At 41.9% G+C, this 19,807-nt stretch overlaps 1 protein-coding gene across 1 annotated transcript; it reads right to left on the bottom strand.

Annotated features, from left to right (window-relative positions):
* Positions 1-1,073: 1,073 nt before the first annotated feature.
* Positions 1,074-2,588, bottom strand: LOC124686252 (high-affinity nitrate transporter 2.1-like). The gene has a single exon (XM_047220233.1). It carries the CDS (start codon positions 2,586-2,588, stop codon positions 1,074-1,076), a length of 1,515 nt encoding a protein of 504 aa, XP_047076189.1.
* Between the last annotated feature and the right edge of the window lie 17,219 nt (positions 2,589-19,807).

Raw genomic sequence — 19,807 nt, 5'->3', positions numbered from 1 at the left:
GCGCGCATAAGGGCACGCAAGATGAGACTATTCTTAGTAGTACCGCGATGCTCCATGCATTACGGGCCGTAACATTCAACATCATGGTTGCTATATATATAATATATATACTCCATATCTATATATTCTGGGCTTCTGTCTCCATCGTCGGTAATCTAAAGTCTAAGCCTACGCCGTGTATCAAGAGCTGGCTAACGACAGGAGCAGGACTATTTTACTTCAGCAGAAGACTAGCTAGCTGGAGTACAACTTTAGAGGGCTAGCTATCTCATTGACCAACATTATTAATTAACCAGCAGGTTGGCGAAAACGATCGTTAGCTGTTCCCATTTTTTCCCATGTGTATTATTTCGTAGTCGATGCTGACGATCGATCTGTAGCCGTCGACGGAAGCTATCGGACAAAAGTATGATCTGCGAGGACAAGGACAAGTTATACTTGATACGGTTGCGTTATTGCGTGTACGGAGTAGTAGGTACTTCAACCTTTTTAAAATAAATGTCACAAATTCGTTTGCACATATCTCGAAACGTTTTAGTGTGTAGATACATCAGAATCTATATTAAATTTGCATGCTTATTTTCGAATGGAGGAAATATGTGTTAGTTCTTCGTCTGAGGCGGTTGCTCTATGGCAGGAGTCCTCGTCTACCATTTATTTAGAAATGAATTGGGCGAAAATAAGTAAAAGAGACGCAGCAGAGTCCTACCGTTTTCCTAAAAAGAATCCCAAGACTACTGGTTACTAGATGAAACTAGTACAATATACAAGCAACAATTCAGGTGAACACAAATACAACAAGGAGAGACAAAGGTGTAAGAAAGATACTTTTAACCATAGATATCTCTTCTCATAACATGTTACAATCCCCCGTTGAGAGACTCAGGCCTCTCCCCTAAGCCGGTTTCGGATCGATAAGCTCCCACAAAGTCACGTGGTGTGAAAAAACCACGCCGTCCTAATAGGGTGCATCATCTCGACCCCAGGGGCATGTACATGCATATTTATGACGTGTTCGTACGTATATATACGTGTGGATTGTCTGGTGGTGAACTAAGTGTCGATCGAGAGATTTATACGTGTTGGGGAGTGGTGTTTGGTGGGGTGGCGGGCACTGCGAGAATGGAGTTGCGCCTGCCACGCTCAGAGGTGCTGTTCTCGGCAAACTTGAGGCTGCCCCCATGGAGCCCCTTGTTTTTCTCCTCCTCCGTCCACTCGGCACCGTAGTATTCCTCCTCGGTGGCGCTGGCGCTGGGTGGGAGGAGCATTGACCCCCACTGCGGGAAGTGTACGAGCGCGACGGGGAGCGTGCACACCATGACCATGATGCCCATGTATTGGAGCCCCTTGCCTGTCGAGTACTGTGACGAAGTGAAGAAGAGGAACTGCGTGAGCCCACCACCCACATTACCGCCGGCACCGCTCATGCCAGAGATGAGGCCGAGGGAGCGCCGGGAGACGAAGGGGATGACTCCGTACACAGCACCGCATGCAGCCTCAACGCAGATGGAGTAAAGGACCATGCATGTGACGGAAGTGGGGAGGGTGGTTGCACGGCCGAGACAGATGCAGAAGGCTCCGCCTGCAGTCTGGAGGATCCAGATGTTCCAGAGTCGGGCTCGCATTCCGAAGTAGCGGGCACCAAGGTCGGAGAGGTATCCACCCATAGGGCGCGCGAAGATATTGGCCAAGCCGAAGCAGGCGGCAATGGTGCCGGCTGCGCGGAGGTCGAGGTGGAAGCTGTCGTAGTAGTACTCGGCAATCACGTTGTTGGTGGTGAGCTCGACACCCATGCAGTAGCCGTAGATGAAGACAAATATCCAAGTGCGGTAGTTGGTGACTGCGCCGCGGAGAACATTGGAAAACTTGTCTTTGTTCATGTCGCCATTTTTCTGGAGGCTCCCAAGGTTGCCATCGGGGAGGTCTTGTCCCAAGGTAAGCACGAGCAAGCCCATCACCACCAACATCATTCCTGGGACAAAGTAGGCGAGGCGCCACGCAGTGAACTCCGTGGCACCACATGCCAAGATGGCGTCGAAGACGAGAGGCATGATGAGCTGGGTGGCACCACCACCCATATCACCCCACCCCGCCGTTAAGCCACCGACTGTCCCGATGATCTTGCTATTGAACATGGTGCTCACCCAGTATTGGCACGACACAAAGGTGGCAAGCGAGACGCCGATGAGGAAGCGGATAGTGATGTATCCGGCAGGACCCTCGATGACCGACATGCAGAACACTGCAGGTGCGGAGAGCATGACAAGGAAGGCGCAACCATAGCGCGGACCGAGGAGGTCGCAGATGGCTCCCATGGCCAGCCTGGAGAAGATGGCGCCAGAGACGGAGGCGACTCCGGCGTTGCCGATGTCGGCCTTGGTGAGGTTGAGGTTGTCGCGGATGATCGGGATGAGGGGCGCAGCGGCGAACGTGGAGACGACGCAGGTGAAGAAGGACATCCACCCAAGGTGGAAGGCACGCATGTGAGGGTTGCCGAAGGAGAATATCTTGATGGACTTGGCCTTGTGCTCCGAGTCCACCGGCAGCGAGAACTGGGGTGGCGCTGCTGTGGCGCTCTCCATTTCCATATCCTCTTCTCTTGAAGAGGGAAGGCTTCTTCCTCCTTGCTTGGTTGCTCCCTGGAGCTTTCAGCTAGAGCTGCACTATGGACTTATAGCTACGCAAGAGGAGCTGAGACTTAAAGAGTCTTGAGGTTGCAATGCCTGTCTTGGTTTGAGCTCGATAGACTACAGGGAGGCGGGTATTTATAGGCTGCAGGAACAGCTTCAGCTTGGTATATTATTTGGCATATGCTACAACTGTTTCATTTTGTCAAGACCGTCTCAATTAGTTTTACATGCATTTCCTCAAGTTAATGCACACCTTAATTGTTATATGTTTGACCTTCCCTCTGTTTCTTAATCAACTCTGTCCAACTAACAAATAGGTTAACACTGATCGTACATCTGTCCTGCTGAACTTATCAGGGCTGCCAAACAACTTATACTTTGCATTAACTGTTGCAAGTACAGGGCTATGCAAAGAGTTGACCCTGTATGGTTTATTCGATCTGACTGCGAATCTTGCATGTTGAGATATTCCTATAAGGTATTCTAGCTTATAGGTTGGTAAAAAAAATCAGAGTGTACGTACTTTGGGCAGCTCCTGAGCATGAATGTTGTTACCATGTTGGGTAGCCTGGTAAATTAGTACCGGCTTATCACTCCTCAACTATTATGTTTCATCTTAGAATCTTGTCTGATGCTTCACCGGTGATTTTTCAAGTAACCACGGTAACCAGATCGATAACCAATCTTCCCCTCGAAAAATAATCCGGCCGGTTGGGAGATCCTCTTTGGAGTAGAGAACTGGTTGTGGTTTGCAGATAACAGCTTGTATACTCCACATGCATGTAACACGTCGATAAACCGTAAATTGCTCTACTCTCTCCGCGTTGACCGTATAGATGCAGAAGCTACAGCTACCACACAGCGACGTGCCTCGATCTCTCTACGATTCTGCTGTCTGAAACTGTCCAAATTTCAGTTGACTGTGCGGAACTATTAGCCCAGCTTTCGCACATGCAGGAGCTGGAGGTGAATTTAGTTTAAGGTGTGTTACAGACTTTAAAAAGTACAGACGACCAATTTACCAAAGTGTGCTACAGAATTTGGTTATGCTTGTTCATGTTGGGTTTCTGAATCAGTAAATTCACTTGCAAGTAATTACGGTTGATTTAGTACAGTACTGTCAGCTTGGCAACATAAGAAATCCATGCGTCATACCAGGTCTGTCAAGCTAGTACTTATAAGATAAGCTTATATATGATTGAAAATTTTGAGATAAGATTAGCACCAAGTGCATTGCATACATGTGCAGAAGGGTGTACAACAGTTGCAATCAAAACGTACAACTCCAACAACCAACCGTGAGTACAAACAAAACCGTGTGAGCGATCCAAGGGTTGACTCTGCCTGCCAAAGCACGCAACGCAATAGTACGGAACCATGGTGGTTGCCTCGTCATTCATCGATCAGCCATATGTGGTACATGATCCATTAATTAGTTGGTGTTGGTCTAGATCTATACAGAGATCACATTACGAATCTGTAACCCGTATACAAAGTGTAAACCAGGCACTAAAAATACTACTACCTCCATACCAGTTTATGGGTGTATTACTTACTTCGAGAGGAAAATAATAACTATTATTTTGGTCAACAAAATATAAGATATATATCATAAAAATTATATCATTAGATTCGATCATATTCAAAAAAAAGTTTTCAATGATATAATTTTTTGTGATATAAATATTATAATTAGTTGACCAAATTAGTAGTCAAAGTATTTTCTCCAAAACCGTCATACCCCTATAAACCGGTATGGAGGAAGTATGGTATTGATATATTTCAGTTTTAGAAAAAAATATTTGGCCAAATGGTGTCGCTTAGATGGTTCTGTGGTATTGGAGGGTGTAACGGACTGGCGGAAACGGTGTCGCTTAGTGACTATAAACGCAAGATCTGGATCCTTTGGTATACGTGCTTCTAGGGATAAATGGGAACATCTACTTAGGGCCAAGTGACAATACTAGCATGCATGCAACACGCTTTAGGTATTTCTCTTCTCAACTTCATGTTTTAGGACATGTTTCCTATATGAATATTATTACCATTTAAACCATTATAATTGTATGTACTTTATCATCTATAACATGATCATCACCATTGTTGCGAGAGAAAGATTAAGTGAACCCATGAACCTAGGCGCATTGTTAATAACTGAGAAGTAAAATATTTGTCTTGTCCTCTTGCACTACACAAGATTAGGACATTTGTGAGATCCTCATTATTTTGTTACTTGAAAACTTGAAAACAAACCAATACTCCTTGCATTTTTAAATTTTTTAATGCATAGATAACTATAATTGTTACACTCTAATTTAAAGGATATATTCTTTACCCTTTTTCTCCCGCAGTTTGATATGCATAGTTTCACATCGAGATGTGCTAAATCAATCCCCTAGATTTGGGGCTATCAATACCTCGTAGGCATGCATTGTACACTTTGGCACTATAATCCTCTCGTGTTTGGGTGGGATATGCCTAGTTGCGGGAGTTCACATCGGTTAGCTCGACATCTTCATCAACTCGTATGCGGTGACACGGTCTTCAAGGTTTGTTTTTGTGGCCATCACCTCGATGATGAATCTTGGTTTGTTCATGTTCGGTATTTTTTCTTTTGTTTTGCATAAAGGAGTGCGATGTATGCAGATGTGTGTGTGGTATTGGAGGGTGTAACGGAGTGGCAGATACATTGTCACTTAGTGAATATAAGAAAGACCTAGATCCTTTGGTATACGTCCATCTAGGGATTAATGGAAACATCTACTTGGGGCCAAGTGACAATACTTGCATGCACGATATCACGTTTTTGGTATTTCCCTTCTCACCCTCATGTTTTAGGACATGTTTATCATATGAATATTACCATTTAAATCATTACAACTATTTGTTCTTTATTATCTATAATATGGCCACCACCATTGCTGAAAGAGGAAGATTAAGTAAACCCATAAACCTAGGTCCATTGTTAACTAAGAAGTAAAACTTTTGTCTTGTTCTCTTACACTACAGAGGATTGGGAATTTTGTGAGATCCTCACAACGATTACTTTGTTACTTCAAAATTTGAAAACAAACCAACAGTCCTTGCATCTTTGAATTGTTTAGTCCATAAATAATTATAATTTTGACACTCTAGTTTGAAAGGATATAATTATTTACCTTCATTCTCCTGCAGTTTCATACGTTGCAAACGTATCTATAATATTTTATGCTTCATTCTTGTTTTACACTAATTTCTATATGTTTTGTTTACACTTTGTTGCACTTTTATGCATTTCCCGGCACTAACCTATTAACAAGATGCCACAGTGTCAGTTTCCTATTTTCTGCTATTTTGTATTTTAGAAAAGTTGTACGGGAAATATTCTCGGAATTGGACGAAACAAAAGCCGAGGTTCTTATTTTACCGTAACGAAGACGGACTCCAGAGGAGAGACGGAGAGGCGCCACAGGGCGGCCACACCAGGCCATGGCGCGGCCTAGGCCCTGGCCGTGCTATGGGGTAGTGTGGGCCCCCAGGCGGCCATCGACCTCTCCCTTCTGCCTATTTTTATTCACGATCTCGGGAAAAACCTAAAGACCCGAGCCTCCATCTACGAAAAGTTCCATCGCAGCCGTCATCGCCGACCCTAGCTCGGGAGGGTTCTGAAGCTCTTTCCGGCACCCTGTCGGAGAGGGTGATCATCACCGGAGGCCTCTACATCACCATGCCCGCCTCCTAAGTGATGCGTAAGTAGTTCATCTCTGGACTACGGGTCCATAGCAGTAGTTAGATGGTTGTCTTCTCCAATTTCTGCTTCATGTTTAGATATTGTGAGCTGTCTATCATGATCAAGATCATCTTTGTGTAATTCTACATGCTGTGTTTGTTGTGATCCGATGAATATTGAATATTATGGTTGAGATCGATTATTTATGTCATGTGTTATTTATGATCTTGCATGCTCTCTATTGCTAATAGATGCTTTGGACAAGTAAATGCTTGTAAGTCCAAGAGAGAGTATTTATGCTCGATAGTGGGTTCATGTCTCTAGTAATCTGGAAGAGTGACAATAACTTCTAAGATTGTAGATGTGTTGTTGTTACTACGAAGAAAACAACAATGTTTTGTCTAAGCATAATTCTATTGTTTATTTTACACACATATTGCTTAATGCGATAATCTTTTGCTTGCAACTTAATACTGGAAGGGGTTCGTACGATAACCGAAAGGTGGATTATTAGTCATAGACGCAGTTGGATTATGGTCTATGTATTATGTTGTAATATCCAAATAAATCTCATAGTAATCATCTTATCATGTATGGTCGTTATTCTGTTAATTGTCTAGCTGTAATTAATTCACCCAACATGTTATTAATCTTTATGGAGAGACACATCTAGTGAAGTGTGGACCCCGGTCCTTTCTTTTACACTGATACAATCATCCTGCTCTATTTACTTACTGCAAACATTGTTCTCTTTAATTCCACTTCAAACAAATATCTTTTTCCACGCTATACGGTTAATCCTTTGTTTTCAGTAAAACCGGTGAGATTGACAACCTCACTATAAGTTGGGTAAAGTATTTTGGTTGTGTTGTGTGGAGGTTCCACGTTTTTGCTGACGCTAGCAGTGCGTCCTGCCACAAGTCAGCTAGCAACACCTTCAGAAGTCACACCTTTCTCCTACTGGTTGATTAAACCTTGGTTTCTTACTGATGAAAAACTTGCTACTGTGCTCATCATACCTTCCTCTTGGGGTTCCCCAACGGTGTGCAATCTGCGCTCATCACGGTTCGATATGTCATACTTTCACATTAGGACCTACAACATCGATCTCCTGCACTTATCAATTCCTCGTAGATGTTGTACACTTTGGTGCTATAACCTTCTCATGGCGGGAAGGGATATGCCTAGAAACAGGAGTTAACATCGGTTCCCTCGACAACATCATCAACTCTGATGTGCTGCCACAATCATCAAAGGTTTCAGTTCATGGCCGACACCGCAATAGTGTGTCTTGGTCTTTTCATGTGCGTAATTTGTTATATTTTGTTTTGCATAAAGGAGTGTGATGTATTCTAGAGGTTGCATGTAATTAACCGAGTGGAAGAAACGGTGTCGCTTAGTGACCATAGATGCAAAACTTGAATCCTTTGGTATACGTGCATCTACGGATACATGAGAACATCTATTTTGGTCCAAACACGAATTTCAACTTTTTTGCAAAATAATTGGTAAAGTGGCATCGGATTTTGCATACGACTTCCAATGAAAAAAAAAATATGGAAATGTATCTACGGAGAAATTTACATCTGAATTCAAAGGCCTAAAGCCGTTTACCGATGTTTTTAGATTCTTCAAAATCGAAAAGGAAATAGGAGTTTTCGGATGTTTTAGATTTTGGGGAAAAAATTCAAAAACAAATAGTAGCATCCACTACTAAGTTTTCAAAATTTCCGGAGTATCCACCTACACCACTAGCTCCACCTTATCCACCACTGCCTCCTCCCATTCCTCCATGCCTACCCTTCCTCCATGCATCCTCCCCCTCCTCCTTCCTTTCCTCCATGCCCCCCTCCTCCTCATCCCTACGCCCATGCCTCCTCTTCCTGCATTCGCTCCTCCTCTTCCTCTCCTCATCGACCCTGACTCCATAGCCGTCCGGAGCCCAACAACGCCCTTCTTCCTGCGCCCCGATGATGCCCTTCACCGGCCCTGCCTCACCTCGGTGGCCTACGGCTCAACCTCTAGCGCCCCTGACCCGGAGAGCAGCCACCAAGATGCGGAGTAGCCGCCATGATGCTGAACGAAAATTATTCGAAAAACGAAAAATAAGTCAAGATCCACATCCAGATCCTGATCTAGATCCGGATTTTAAAACTTAAGTGGTGGTGCACCTCACATAAGATAGTAATGGCGCACCATGTTGGTAAAAGTGGTGCACCAATTGGTGCACCACTAGTCCATGGCTTCCCAATGACGCACCATTCGGTGTGCCACTACTAGTAGTTAGCACTTGCGCGCTGGTAGTGGTGCTCCATTGGTGCGCCACTGGTACCCAACAGTGGTGCGCCACTACTAGGCATTTTCCTCGTAGTGACATCGGTTCCCTCAACAAAATCATCAACTCTGATGCGGTGACATGATCATCAAAGGTTTCTATTCATGGCCAGGACCTCAATGGTGGATCTTGGTTTGTTCATGTGCGGTAATTTGTTTTATTTTGTATTGCATAAAGGAGCGTGATGTACGTAGATGTGTGTGGTATTGGAGGGTGTAACCGAGTGCTAGAAATGGTGTCACCACCATTGTTGAGAGAGGAAGATTAAGTGAACCAGTGGACTTAGGTTCATTATTAAGTAAGAAGTAAAACCTTTGTCTTGTCCTGTTGCACTACAACTATAGAGGATTGTGACAATTGTGAGATCACCACAACCATTTTTTTTTACTTTAAAACTCGAAAACAAACAATCACTCTAGCTAGTTTGAAAGGATATATTGATTTACCTTCTTTCTCTTGCGGCTCAATATGACATACTTTCACACTGACATTTGGTACATCGATCCCCTGCACTTGGTGGGGCTTATTAATACCTCGTAGGTGTTGTACGGTTTGGCGCTATAATCCTCTCGCATTTGGGTGGGATAAGCCTAGCTGCGGGATTTGGCATCGGTTACCTCGACATCGCCATCAACTCCGATGCGATGACACGGTCATCAAGGTTATCTGTTTGTGGCCTGCACCTCCATGGTGCATCTTGGTTTGTTCATGTGGGGTAATTTGTTTTGTTTTGCGTAGCACATTCCGCAATACTGCCCTAGGGTTGTCCAACGCGAGGACTTGGTGTACCAAGGAGAATAGGGGGCCTTATCAACTTGGAGTACATGACAAGTGATACGTCTCCAACGTATCTATAATTTCTTATGTTCCATGCTAAGTTTTATGATGATACCTACATGTTTTATTCATACTTTATATCGTTTTGATGCATTTTCCAGAACTAACCTATTAACAAGATGCCGAAGTGCCAGTTCCTGTTTTCTGCTGTTTTTGGTTTCAGAAATCCTACAAAGGAAATATTCTCGGAATTGGACGAAATCAACGCCCACGATCTTATATTTCACGGAAGCTTCCAGAGAGCCAGAGAGGGACCAGAGGGGAGCCTTGGGGGCCCCACCCCACATGGCGGCGCGGCCAGGGGGCGCCAGCCTATGGGGGGCCACCACCTGGCTCCTCCGAGGCCGCCCTTCCGCCTATATATTCTCTCCGCCTCGAAAACCCTAAAAAGATAAGCCACGGGACGAGAAAAGTTACGTAGCCGCCGCCATCGCGAAGCCAAGTTCGGGGGACAGAAGTCTCTGTTCCGGCACGCCGCCGGGACGGGGAAGTGCTCCCGGAAGGCATCTCCATCGACACCACCGCCATCTTCATCGCCGCTGCTGTCTCCCATGATGAGGAGGGAGTAGTTCTCCCTCGAGGCTAAGGGCTGTACCGGTAGCTATGTGGTTCATCTCTCTCTCCCATGTGATCTTTATGTGATCATGAGCTTTGTGATCTAGTTGAATATCATCTATGTGTTACTCTAGTGATGTTATTAAAGTAGTTTATTCCTCCTTCATGATGTAAAGTGGACAGTGTGTGCATCATGTAGTACTTGGCGTAGGTTATGATTGTGATCTCTTGTAGATTATGAAGTTAACTATCACTATGATAAATATATTATCTTGGATTTATGATTTGACGTGGATATCCCTATGAGTGGTGTTTGTCAAGTACTTGATGATCTACTGAGCGGAGCTTTTGTAGCCACTACACGATTAGTGATTCCATTAGGAGAGTTATCCAGAGTAGCACTATTATACACTCTAGAGGTTACTTTAATATGAACTCCGGATTCACTCTCCACGGTGTGACGGTGATGGTGTGCGCATCGTGTGTGTTTCCTTTATGAAGTTGTGGAGCTTGTTAACTCAGGCTTGAGGTGTGCTTTTGTAGCCCTACACAATGAATGGTGTTTGTTATCCAACAAGAGAGTGTAGCATTTGTTTATTCAGTTATGTGATCAATGTTGAGAGTGTCCACTAGTGAAAGTATGATCCCTAGGCCTTGTTTCCGAATATCGAAACTCCGTTTATTTACTGTTCTACTGCTTGTTTACTTGCTGCCATATTTATTTCAGATTGTTATTACCACTCATATTCATCCATATCACTTGCATCTTACTATCTCTTCGCCAAACTAGTGCACCTATACATCTGACAAGTGTATTAGGTGTGTTGGGGACACAAGAGACTTCTTGTATCGTAATTGCAGGGTTGCTTGAGAGGGATATCTTTGACCTCTACCTCCCCGAGTTCGATAAACCTTGGGTGATTCACTTAAGGGAAACTTGCTGTTGTTCTACAAACCTCTGCTCTTGGAGGCCCAACCCTGTCTACAGGAATAGAAGAGTGCGTAGACATCAAGCTATTTTCTGGCGTCGTTGCCGGGGAGGTAAGGTAAAAGGTATTCACATCCTCCGACTACTAAGCTATTTCCTAGCACTGTTGTCGGTGTGTGAGTTCTCGAAGCTATTTCCTTTAGATCCTGCAATTATATCTTTTTGTTTCTTGTTTTCACTAGTTAGGCTTAATGGAAAACAACAACAAAATGAGAGATCTTTATGAACTTTATCTTGAATTAGGACATGATGTGTTTGAAGAGAGAATTAAAAAACCCATGGAACTTTATATGCATGCTAATGGGAATGTTATTAGTATGAATGCTTTGAACACCATTGTTGCTAATGCTATGGAAAATTCTAAGCTTGGGGAAGCTGGTTTTGATGAGCATGATATTTTTAGTCCCCCAAGTTTTGAGGAGAAAATTTTCTTTGATGATACTTTACCTCCTATTTATGATCATTATAATGATAGTGGTATTTTGGTGCCACCTACTATGGAGGATAAAGGTTATTATGATTATACCATGCCTGCAATTTATGATGATTACAATGATGGTTATGGTAGTTTTACTCCCACTATTACTAATAAAATTGATTATGCTTATGTGGAGAGTAATAATTTTATGCATGTAGCTCATGATAAGAATGTTTTATGTGATAGTTATATTGTTGAGTTTGTTCATGATGCTACTGAAAGTTATTATGAGAGAGGGAAACATGGTTATATGCATCTTAATAATATTAAGTTTCCCTCTTTATGTTGAGAATCTTGAAGTTGCGCTTGTGTTGCCTTTCTATGCTTGTTGCATTGTGCTTACATGACTTGTTTATTTACAAGATTCCTTTTCATAGGAAGTGGGTTAGGCTTAAATGTGTTTTGAATTTGCTTCTTGATGCTCTCTTTTGCTTCAACTCTTATTTCTTGCGAGTGCATCATTAAAATTACTGAGCCCATCTTAATGGCTATAAAGAAAGCACTTCTTGGGAGATAACCCATGTTTTTATTTTGCTACTGTTTTGTTGCGTCTTGGAAGTTGTTACTACTGTAGCAACCTCTCCTTATCTTTATTTTATTGCATTGTTGTGCCAAGTAAAGTCTTTGATAGTAAGGTTGATACTAGATTTGGTTACCGCGCAGAAACAGATTTCTTACTGTCACGAAATTGAGCAGCCCCGTCTGTAGGTAACTCAGAAAAATCTGCCAATTTACGTGCGTGATCCTCAGATATGTACGCAACTTTCATTCAATTTGAGCTTTTTCATCTGAGCAAATTAAGTGCCCCAGAAAAATTCGTCTTTACGGACTGTTCTGTTTTGACAGATTCTGTCTTTTATTTCGCATTGTCTGTTTTGCTATGTTTGATGGATTCCTTTATTCCATTAAATTCCAGTAGCTTTGGGCAATGTCCAGAAGTGTTAAGAATGATTGTGTTACCTATGAACATGTGAATTTTTGATTATGCACTAACCCTCTAATGAGTTTGCTTTGAGTTTGGTGTGGAGGAAGTTTTCAAGGGTCAAGAGAGGAGGATGATATACTATGATCAAGAAGAGTGAAAAGTCTAAGCTTGGGGATGCCCCCGTGGTTCATCCCTGCATATTTCAAGAAGACCCAAGCGTCTAAGCTTGGGGATGCCCAAGGCATCCCCTTCTTCATCAACAACTTATCAGGTCATCTCTAGTGAAACTATATTTTTATTCCATCACATCTTATGTACTTTACTTGGAGCGTCTGTGTGTTTTTATTTTCGTTTTTTTATTTTCATTCTCCGAATATAAATTCATGCTTGTGTGGGAGAGAGACACGCTCCGCTTTTTCATATGAACACTAGTGTTCTTCGCTTTTACTTTTAATGTTCATGGCGGAGTTGAAAACCGCTTCGTTAATTGCTATTTGGTTGGAAACAGAAAATGCTTCATGTGGTGAATGGTATATGGTCTTGAATAATTTGATACTTGGCAATTGTTTTGAGCTCTCATAGATCATGTTTAAGCTCTTGCATCATGTACTTTGCACCTATTAATGAAGAACTACCATAGAGCTTGTAGAAATTTGGTTTGCATGATTGGTCTCTCTAAAGTCTAGATATTTTCTGGTGAAGTGTTTGAACAACAAGGAAGACAGTGTAGAGTCTTATAATGCTTGCAATATGTTCTTATGTAAGTTTTGTTGTACCGGTTCATACTTGTGTTTGCTTCAAACAACCTTGCTAGCCAAAGCCTTGTACTGAGAGGGAATACTTCTCGTGCATCCAAATCCTTGAGCCAAAACCTATGCTATTTGTGTCCACCATACCTACCTACTATGTGGTATTTCTCTGCCATTCCAAAGTAAATTACTTGAGTGCTACCTTTAAAATTTCATTCTTTGTCTTTGCAATACATAGCTCATGGGAAAATAGCCTTAAAAACTATTGTGGTATTGAATATGTTGCTATGTATGTTATTTCTTATAAGTTGCTTGTTGAGCGGTAACCATGTTTCTGGGGACGCCATCAACTATTTCACCTTTGTTGAATATCATGTGAGTTGCTATGCATGTTCGTCTTGTCTGAAGTAAGGGCGATTTTCATGATCAAATGATTTGAGTATGCATATTTTTAGAGAAGAACATTGGGCCGCTAACTAAAGCCATGAATCATGGTGGAAGTTTCAGTTTGGACACTAATCCTCAATCTCTTATGAGAATATTATCTGTTGTTGAATGCTTATGCATTAAAGAGGAGTCCATTATCTGTTTTCTATGTTGTCCCGGTATGGATGTCCTTAGTTGAGATCTATCAAAAACGAGAAATCAAATGCGATCTATCTCCTTGGACCTTTGTACAGGCGGCATAGAGGTACCGCTTTGTGACACTTGGTTGAAACATATGTTATGCAATGATAATCCATGTTAATCCAAGCTAATTAGGACAAGGTGCGAGCACTATTGGTATTCTATGCATGAGGCTTGCAACTTATAAGATGTCTTATGTATAACACATATGAATTATTACTACCGTTGACAAAATTGTTTCTATGTTTTCAAAATAAAAGCTCTAGCACAAAAATAGTAATCCATGCTTCCCTCTACGAAGGGCCTTTCTTTTACTTTATGTTGAGTCAGTTTACCTACTTCTTTCTATCTTAGAAGCAAACACTTATGTCAACTGTGTGCATTGATTCTTACATGTTTACTTATTGCACTTGTTATATTGCTTTATGTTGACAACTATCCATGAGATATACATGTTACAAGTTGAAAGCAATTGCTGAAACTTAATCATCCTTTGTGTTGCTTCAATGCCTTCTACTTTGAATCTATTGCTTTATGAGTTAACTCTTATGCAAGCCTTATCGATACTTGTCTTGAATGTACTATTCATGAAAAGTCTTTGCTATATGATTCAGCTGTTTAGTCATTATCTTTACCATTGCTTTGAATCACTTCATTCATCTCATATGCTTTACAATAGTATTGATCAAGATCATGTTGGTAGCATGTCACTTAAGAAATTATCCTTGTTATCGTTTACCTACTCGAGGGCGAGTAGGAACTAAGCTTGGGGATGCTTGATACGTCTCCAACGTATCTATAATTTCTTATGTTCCATGCTAAGTTTTATGACGATACCTACATGTTTTATTCATACTTTATATCGTTTTGATGCATTTTCCGGAACTAACCTATTAACAAGATGCCGAAGTGCCGGTTCTCGTTTTCTCGCTGTTTTTGGTTTCAGAAATCCTACAAAGGAAATATTCTCGGAATTGGACGAAATCAACGCCCACGATCTTATATTTCACGGAAGCTTCCAGAGAGCCAGAGAGGGACCAGAGGGGAGCCCTGGGGGCCCCACCCCACATGGCGGCGTGGCCAAGGGGGGGGCGCCAGCCTATGGGGGGCCACCCCCTGGCTCCTCCGAGGTCGCCCTTCCGCCTATATATTCTCTCCGCCTCGAAAACCCTAAAAAGATAAGCCACGGGACGAGAAAAGTTACGCAGCCGCCGCCATCGCGAAGCCAAGTTCGGGGGACATAAGTCTCTGTTCCGGCACGCCGCCGGGACGGGGAAGTGCCCCTGGAAGGCATCTCCATCGACACCACCGCCATCTTCATCGCCGCTGCTGTCTCCCATGATGAGTAGGGAGTAGTTCTCCCTCGAGGCTAAGGGTTGTACCGGTAGCTATGTGGTTCATCTCTCTCTCCCATGTGATCTTTATGTGATCATGAGCTTTGTGATCTAGTTGAATATCATCTATGTGTTACTCTAGTGATGTTATTAAAGTAGTCTATTCCTCCTTCATGATGTAAAGTGGACAGTGTGTGCATCATGTAGTACTTGGCGTAGGTTATGATTGTGATCTCTTGTAGATTATGAAGTTAACTATCACTATGATAAATATATTATCTTGGATTTATGATTTGACGTGGATATCCCTATGAGTGGTGTTTGTCAAGTACTTGATGAACTCGAGCGGAGCTTTTTAGCCACTACACGATTAGTGATTCCATTAGGAGAGTTATCTAGAGTAGCACTATTATACACTCTAGAGGTTACTTTAATATGAACTCCGGATTCACTCTCCACGGTGTGAAGGTGACGGTGTGCGCATCGTGTGTGTTTCCTTTATGAAGTTGTGGAGCTTGTTAACTCCGGCTTGAGGTGTGCTTTTGTAGCCATACACAATGAATGGTGTTTGTTATCCAACAAGAGAGTGTAGCATTTGTTTATTCAGTTATGTGATCAATGTTGAGAGTGTCCACTAGTGAAAGTATGATCCCTAGGCCTTGTTTCCGAATATCGAAACTCCGTTTATTTACTGTTCTACTGCATGTTTACTTTCTGCCATATTTATTTCAGATTGCTATTACCACTCATATTCATCCATTTCACTTGCATCTTACTATCTCTTCGCCGAACTAGTGCACCTATACATCTGACAAGTGTATTAGGTGTGTTGGAGACACAAGAGACTTCTTGTATCGTAATTGCAGGGTTGCTTGAGAGGGATATCTTTGACCTCTACCTCCCTGAGTTCGATAAACCTTGGGTGATTCACTTAAGGGAAACTTGCTGCTGTTTTATAAACCTCTGCTCTTGGAGGCCCAACACTGTCTACAGGAATAGAAGCGTGCGTAGACATCAACAAGTCAATACTACTTGCCTCGGTACACCTAGATATCATTGTAACTAACTCCGATCATATCTACATGCACTTTTGAGATGTATACCGACTCGGCTCTTGTAATCCTAATCACTAGCTGTCTATATAAAGCTCTTTTCTATACGCTAATTCCTGACTGAACCTCAGTCCACACTTTGACTTATCTTTCTGTAGATTGATGCACTAATAAGACTCCAAATCCTTGGTCCCTTTCTTTTGTAACCTCTCTTAGGAATGGCTAGGATCCTAATCTATATTTCTTCCTCCTTGGCGTCAGATAACTCCAATAAAGCATGACTGAAGTCGATATAAAATGTTTTTTAAGTCATGTTCATATAGCAGTCAAAGTTCCCTTTTGATCGTCTCCCTCATAAAAGCCTCTTTTTCGAGCTTGATTTTAGGATAAGTTCCTTATCCCCTATGCCCTAAAGTTACTCTTTTTCAATTACGCTTGTAAAGTGCAGGCCAGTTTAACGCCTTTTTTAAGCAAGAGTCCTATCTATCAGCCATAGATGCCTTATTACTAGATTAAATGAATGTTGAATCTCTATACCAAGAAGACTGCCGCTACCCCCTTGTATAGGGAAGGATTGAACGAATTGAATAGAATCGCTTTGCTCACTGATTCCCTATAAAGCGAGGAGGGGCATGTCGTGGCGTACCAATTAAGCTAGTGGCGGAGCTAGGCCCGGTGCTACCGGTGCTATACCGGAGATGCATTGCCACGGCATGTATTAAGTTTCAGAAATACAGATACAAAAATCCTAGGAAACTAACACCAGTAAGCAAGATTAGCACCACACTTAAGCTGGTTCCAGGTCCGCCCTTGAATTCAGACACCTTGCAATCCTGCAAAAAACAACCAACACCATAGCGTTATAGAGACCCATTTGGAGATTACAATCGAGCATAAGGAACACATTCAGCTACAAAATAGGGGTAGGTCTGGTTTCCCCGGGCGTCGAAATGTATTAATCTGTCTCGAGTGCTACTACTAGAATCTTCTAGGCGCGTCACCCCATTTTATTTAGCTGTGAAACACAGCATCACCCCATATTCTTTATTGTCGATAAAATACCTCCGCACTCTTGTACATGCCGGAGCTGGTAGTGAATTTAAACGTGTGCTACGGAATCAAACAAATTAGAGGCATAATTTACCAAAGTTGATTAACTGACTACCAATGGTATACCCGTTCAATCTGCACAAGGACAAACCAATAGAGCCAAACTAAGTATGAGTTACTTGCAAGTAATTGCGGCTGATTTAGTGCCCTCAGCTTGGCAACCTAAGAAATCCGTGCATCTTATCAGGTCTGTCAAGCTACTTATATATATGATAAGCTTATAGTTTTATAGAGAATTTGAGATGTGACAAAAATGCATTGCATGTGCAAGAGTTGCAATCAAAACGTACAACTCGTACGACCAACGGTGAGTACAAACAAAACCGATCCAAGAGTTGACCCTGCGTGCACAAGCATCTACACACGCAATAGTACGGAACCATGGTGGTTGCTTCGTCATCGATCCGTTGATTAGTTGGCGTCGGTTCGAGATCGAGATCAACAAAAGCTTGCAATATTCTTGTTCAGCTTCATTACTAAACACAACAGCTGTTGGGAATCATTGACCAAACTTGGTTAATTAATTACTTGGTCAAATCCATCTATAACAAAATAAAATGGTTGGTACTCCACCCCATTACAAAATCTCCTTGCTTTCTGTGTTTATCAAAGTTAAACTTTATAAAAATTTACCCGATATTTAGAAAAAGATGTCAACATCTATAATATAAAATCTACGGAGTATTATAAACTAAAACCACCAAAAATATTTTTTTAATTATATATGCATTTGATATTATGATTGTTGATATTTTTATTTTTGATCAAATTTTATAAATTTCAATTTTGGAAAAACCCAAAAACGAGATAATTGTGAACGGATGGTGTACATCGATCCGCTCAATTAGATGTACGGCTGCAGCTTACTACTGCTGAGTCAGCACGACGTGTAACTGCATGTGTTGCATGTCGCGTTATGAAATGAACTAAGCTGTGCACAACATTACGGGAAGAGTTGACCACATCCCCAAAAGCACATGCATGCGACTAGGCGAGTGTGCCGTACCGTACGTGGCTCCGTCACCAGTGTAATCTAAAGTCAATGGCCGCTTATTATATGTGAATGGCATCAAGAGCCATCGACATCTCAACTGCAGCTGGCCCTTGGAGCTTATCAGGGATGCCAACCTACTTATACGAGATAAGCTATACAATATACGAGAGGTCGACAGTGCACACATTAGTTTAGCTCCTTGCCGTACAAACAGCTGACTTTGTGGAAGCAGGTAGCAGTGTACAAAACGTACTCCTGGGACAAAACTGTAATACAAATTAAGAACTAACTAGAGTGATCTACTAGTTGCAGGGTTGCACATGCCTTGATTCTCCGCTAATCAATTGTTGGTACGTAGTAACTACCAAGAACTATCTAGAGACATGATGTGTATATTGTTAATTTCAAATTAAATCAAGAGTTTAGTGGCACATCATTCACCATATAAAGTTAAACTAGCCCATTTCTGGGGGGGCTCTCTTGCTCTCCCCGTCCCCAACCGACGAGCTAAGTTTACCCGACATACGCATAGTGTAAGTCATCTTGCCCATGAAATAATTTTGCAAACATCTGAAAACTGCAAGAAAATTTGTACATGCAAATGTAAAAATATGTCAAAAAATTAGTGATTAGATTTTAAATTGCTAGATCATCAAATTTGCTTATTTTCTCCAAGGTTAAAATGTGTTCCTTTTTTATGAACTTTTAGAGTACATACAATGCATGAACATTTATGGGCTTATTTTTTTCCAAAATTTTTTTGAGATTTGTAAATATTGTTTAGGCCCGCCATTTAAGAGTTAAGACCAAGTGTAAGAAAACATGAGAGATAGGCCTACGAAAACCATAGACCAATGGAATCAGAGGGGTGTATTGGAAAATGTCAAAAGGAGGACGATACTAGAACTACCAGAAATTTCGAATGGTGAATTCAAACTAAAAAAAAAAACCCGGTATATCTCGTGGGCTGAAGATAACAAAATTTTGCTCAGATGAGTGTACTAGAGTGAGGCCTTCTGGGCTGGTGGGGATGAAGGAAAGCTGACTCTTTAAATATATGGGCTTGCAGATATAGAGAAACGAGCTGTTTATGAGCTTCTCTCTTGGACTCGGATATATACCATATGTAATGGGCCCGTAAAAAGCAACTGATTCGTGGGATATGCCTTTTTTTAGATCTTTCGTGGGCTATATTGTGAGCTGAATCCCATATGGTGACAAATGTTTTTTTCTCCGAAAAAAAAGTGTAGCCAACGTTTCAGTAGAGACAGGACATACATCAAGCAAATATTAATCAATGCTAGATCAGATCAGCTGAATTTGGCAACTTGTTCTTCTCCCAAGAATGAATGATTTCTAATATATGGCTCATAACATCGCTCTCTTTTTGTGGGTCCTTGCACCATATGATGCAATTTGTATCCATGTAAACACGGCTACCGATCAATAAAGCAACATCGAGTTCCCTCGCTAAAAAAATGAAA

This window comes from Lolium rigidum, chromosome 2 (assembly GCF_022539505.1).
Source record: "Lolium rigidum isolate FL_2022 chromosome 2, APGP_CSIRO_Lrig_0.1, whole genome shotgun sequence".
Taxonomy (NCBI): domain Eukaryota; kingdom Viridiplantae; phylum Streptophyta; class Magnoliopsida; order Poales; family Poaceae; genus Lolium; species Lolium rigidum.
The sequence above is the reverse complement of the archived record's forward strand: the minus strand, read 5'-3'. Positions and strand labels throughout refer to the sequence as shown.

What these genes read in the sequence shown, in the direction of transcription:
- LOC124686252 (XM_047220233.1), bottom strand. Translation starts at nt 2,588, where the DNA reads ATGGAAATGGAGAGCGCCACAGCAGCGCCACCCCAGTTCTCGCTGCCG.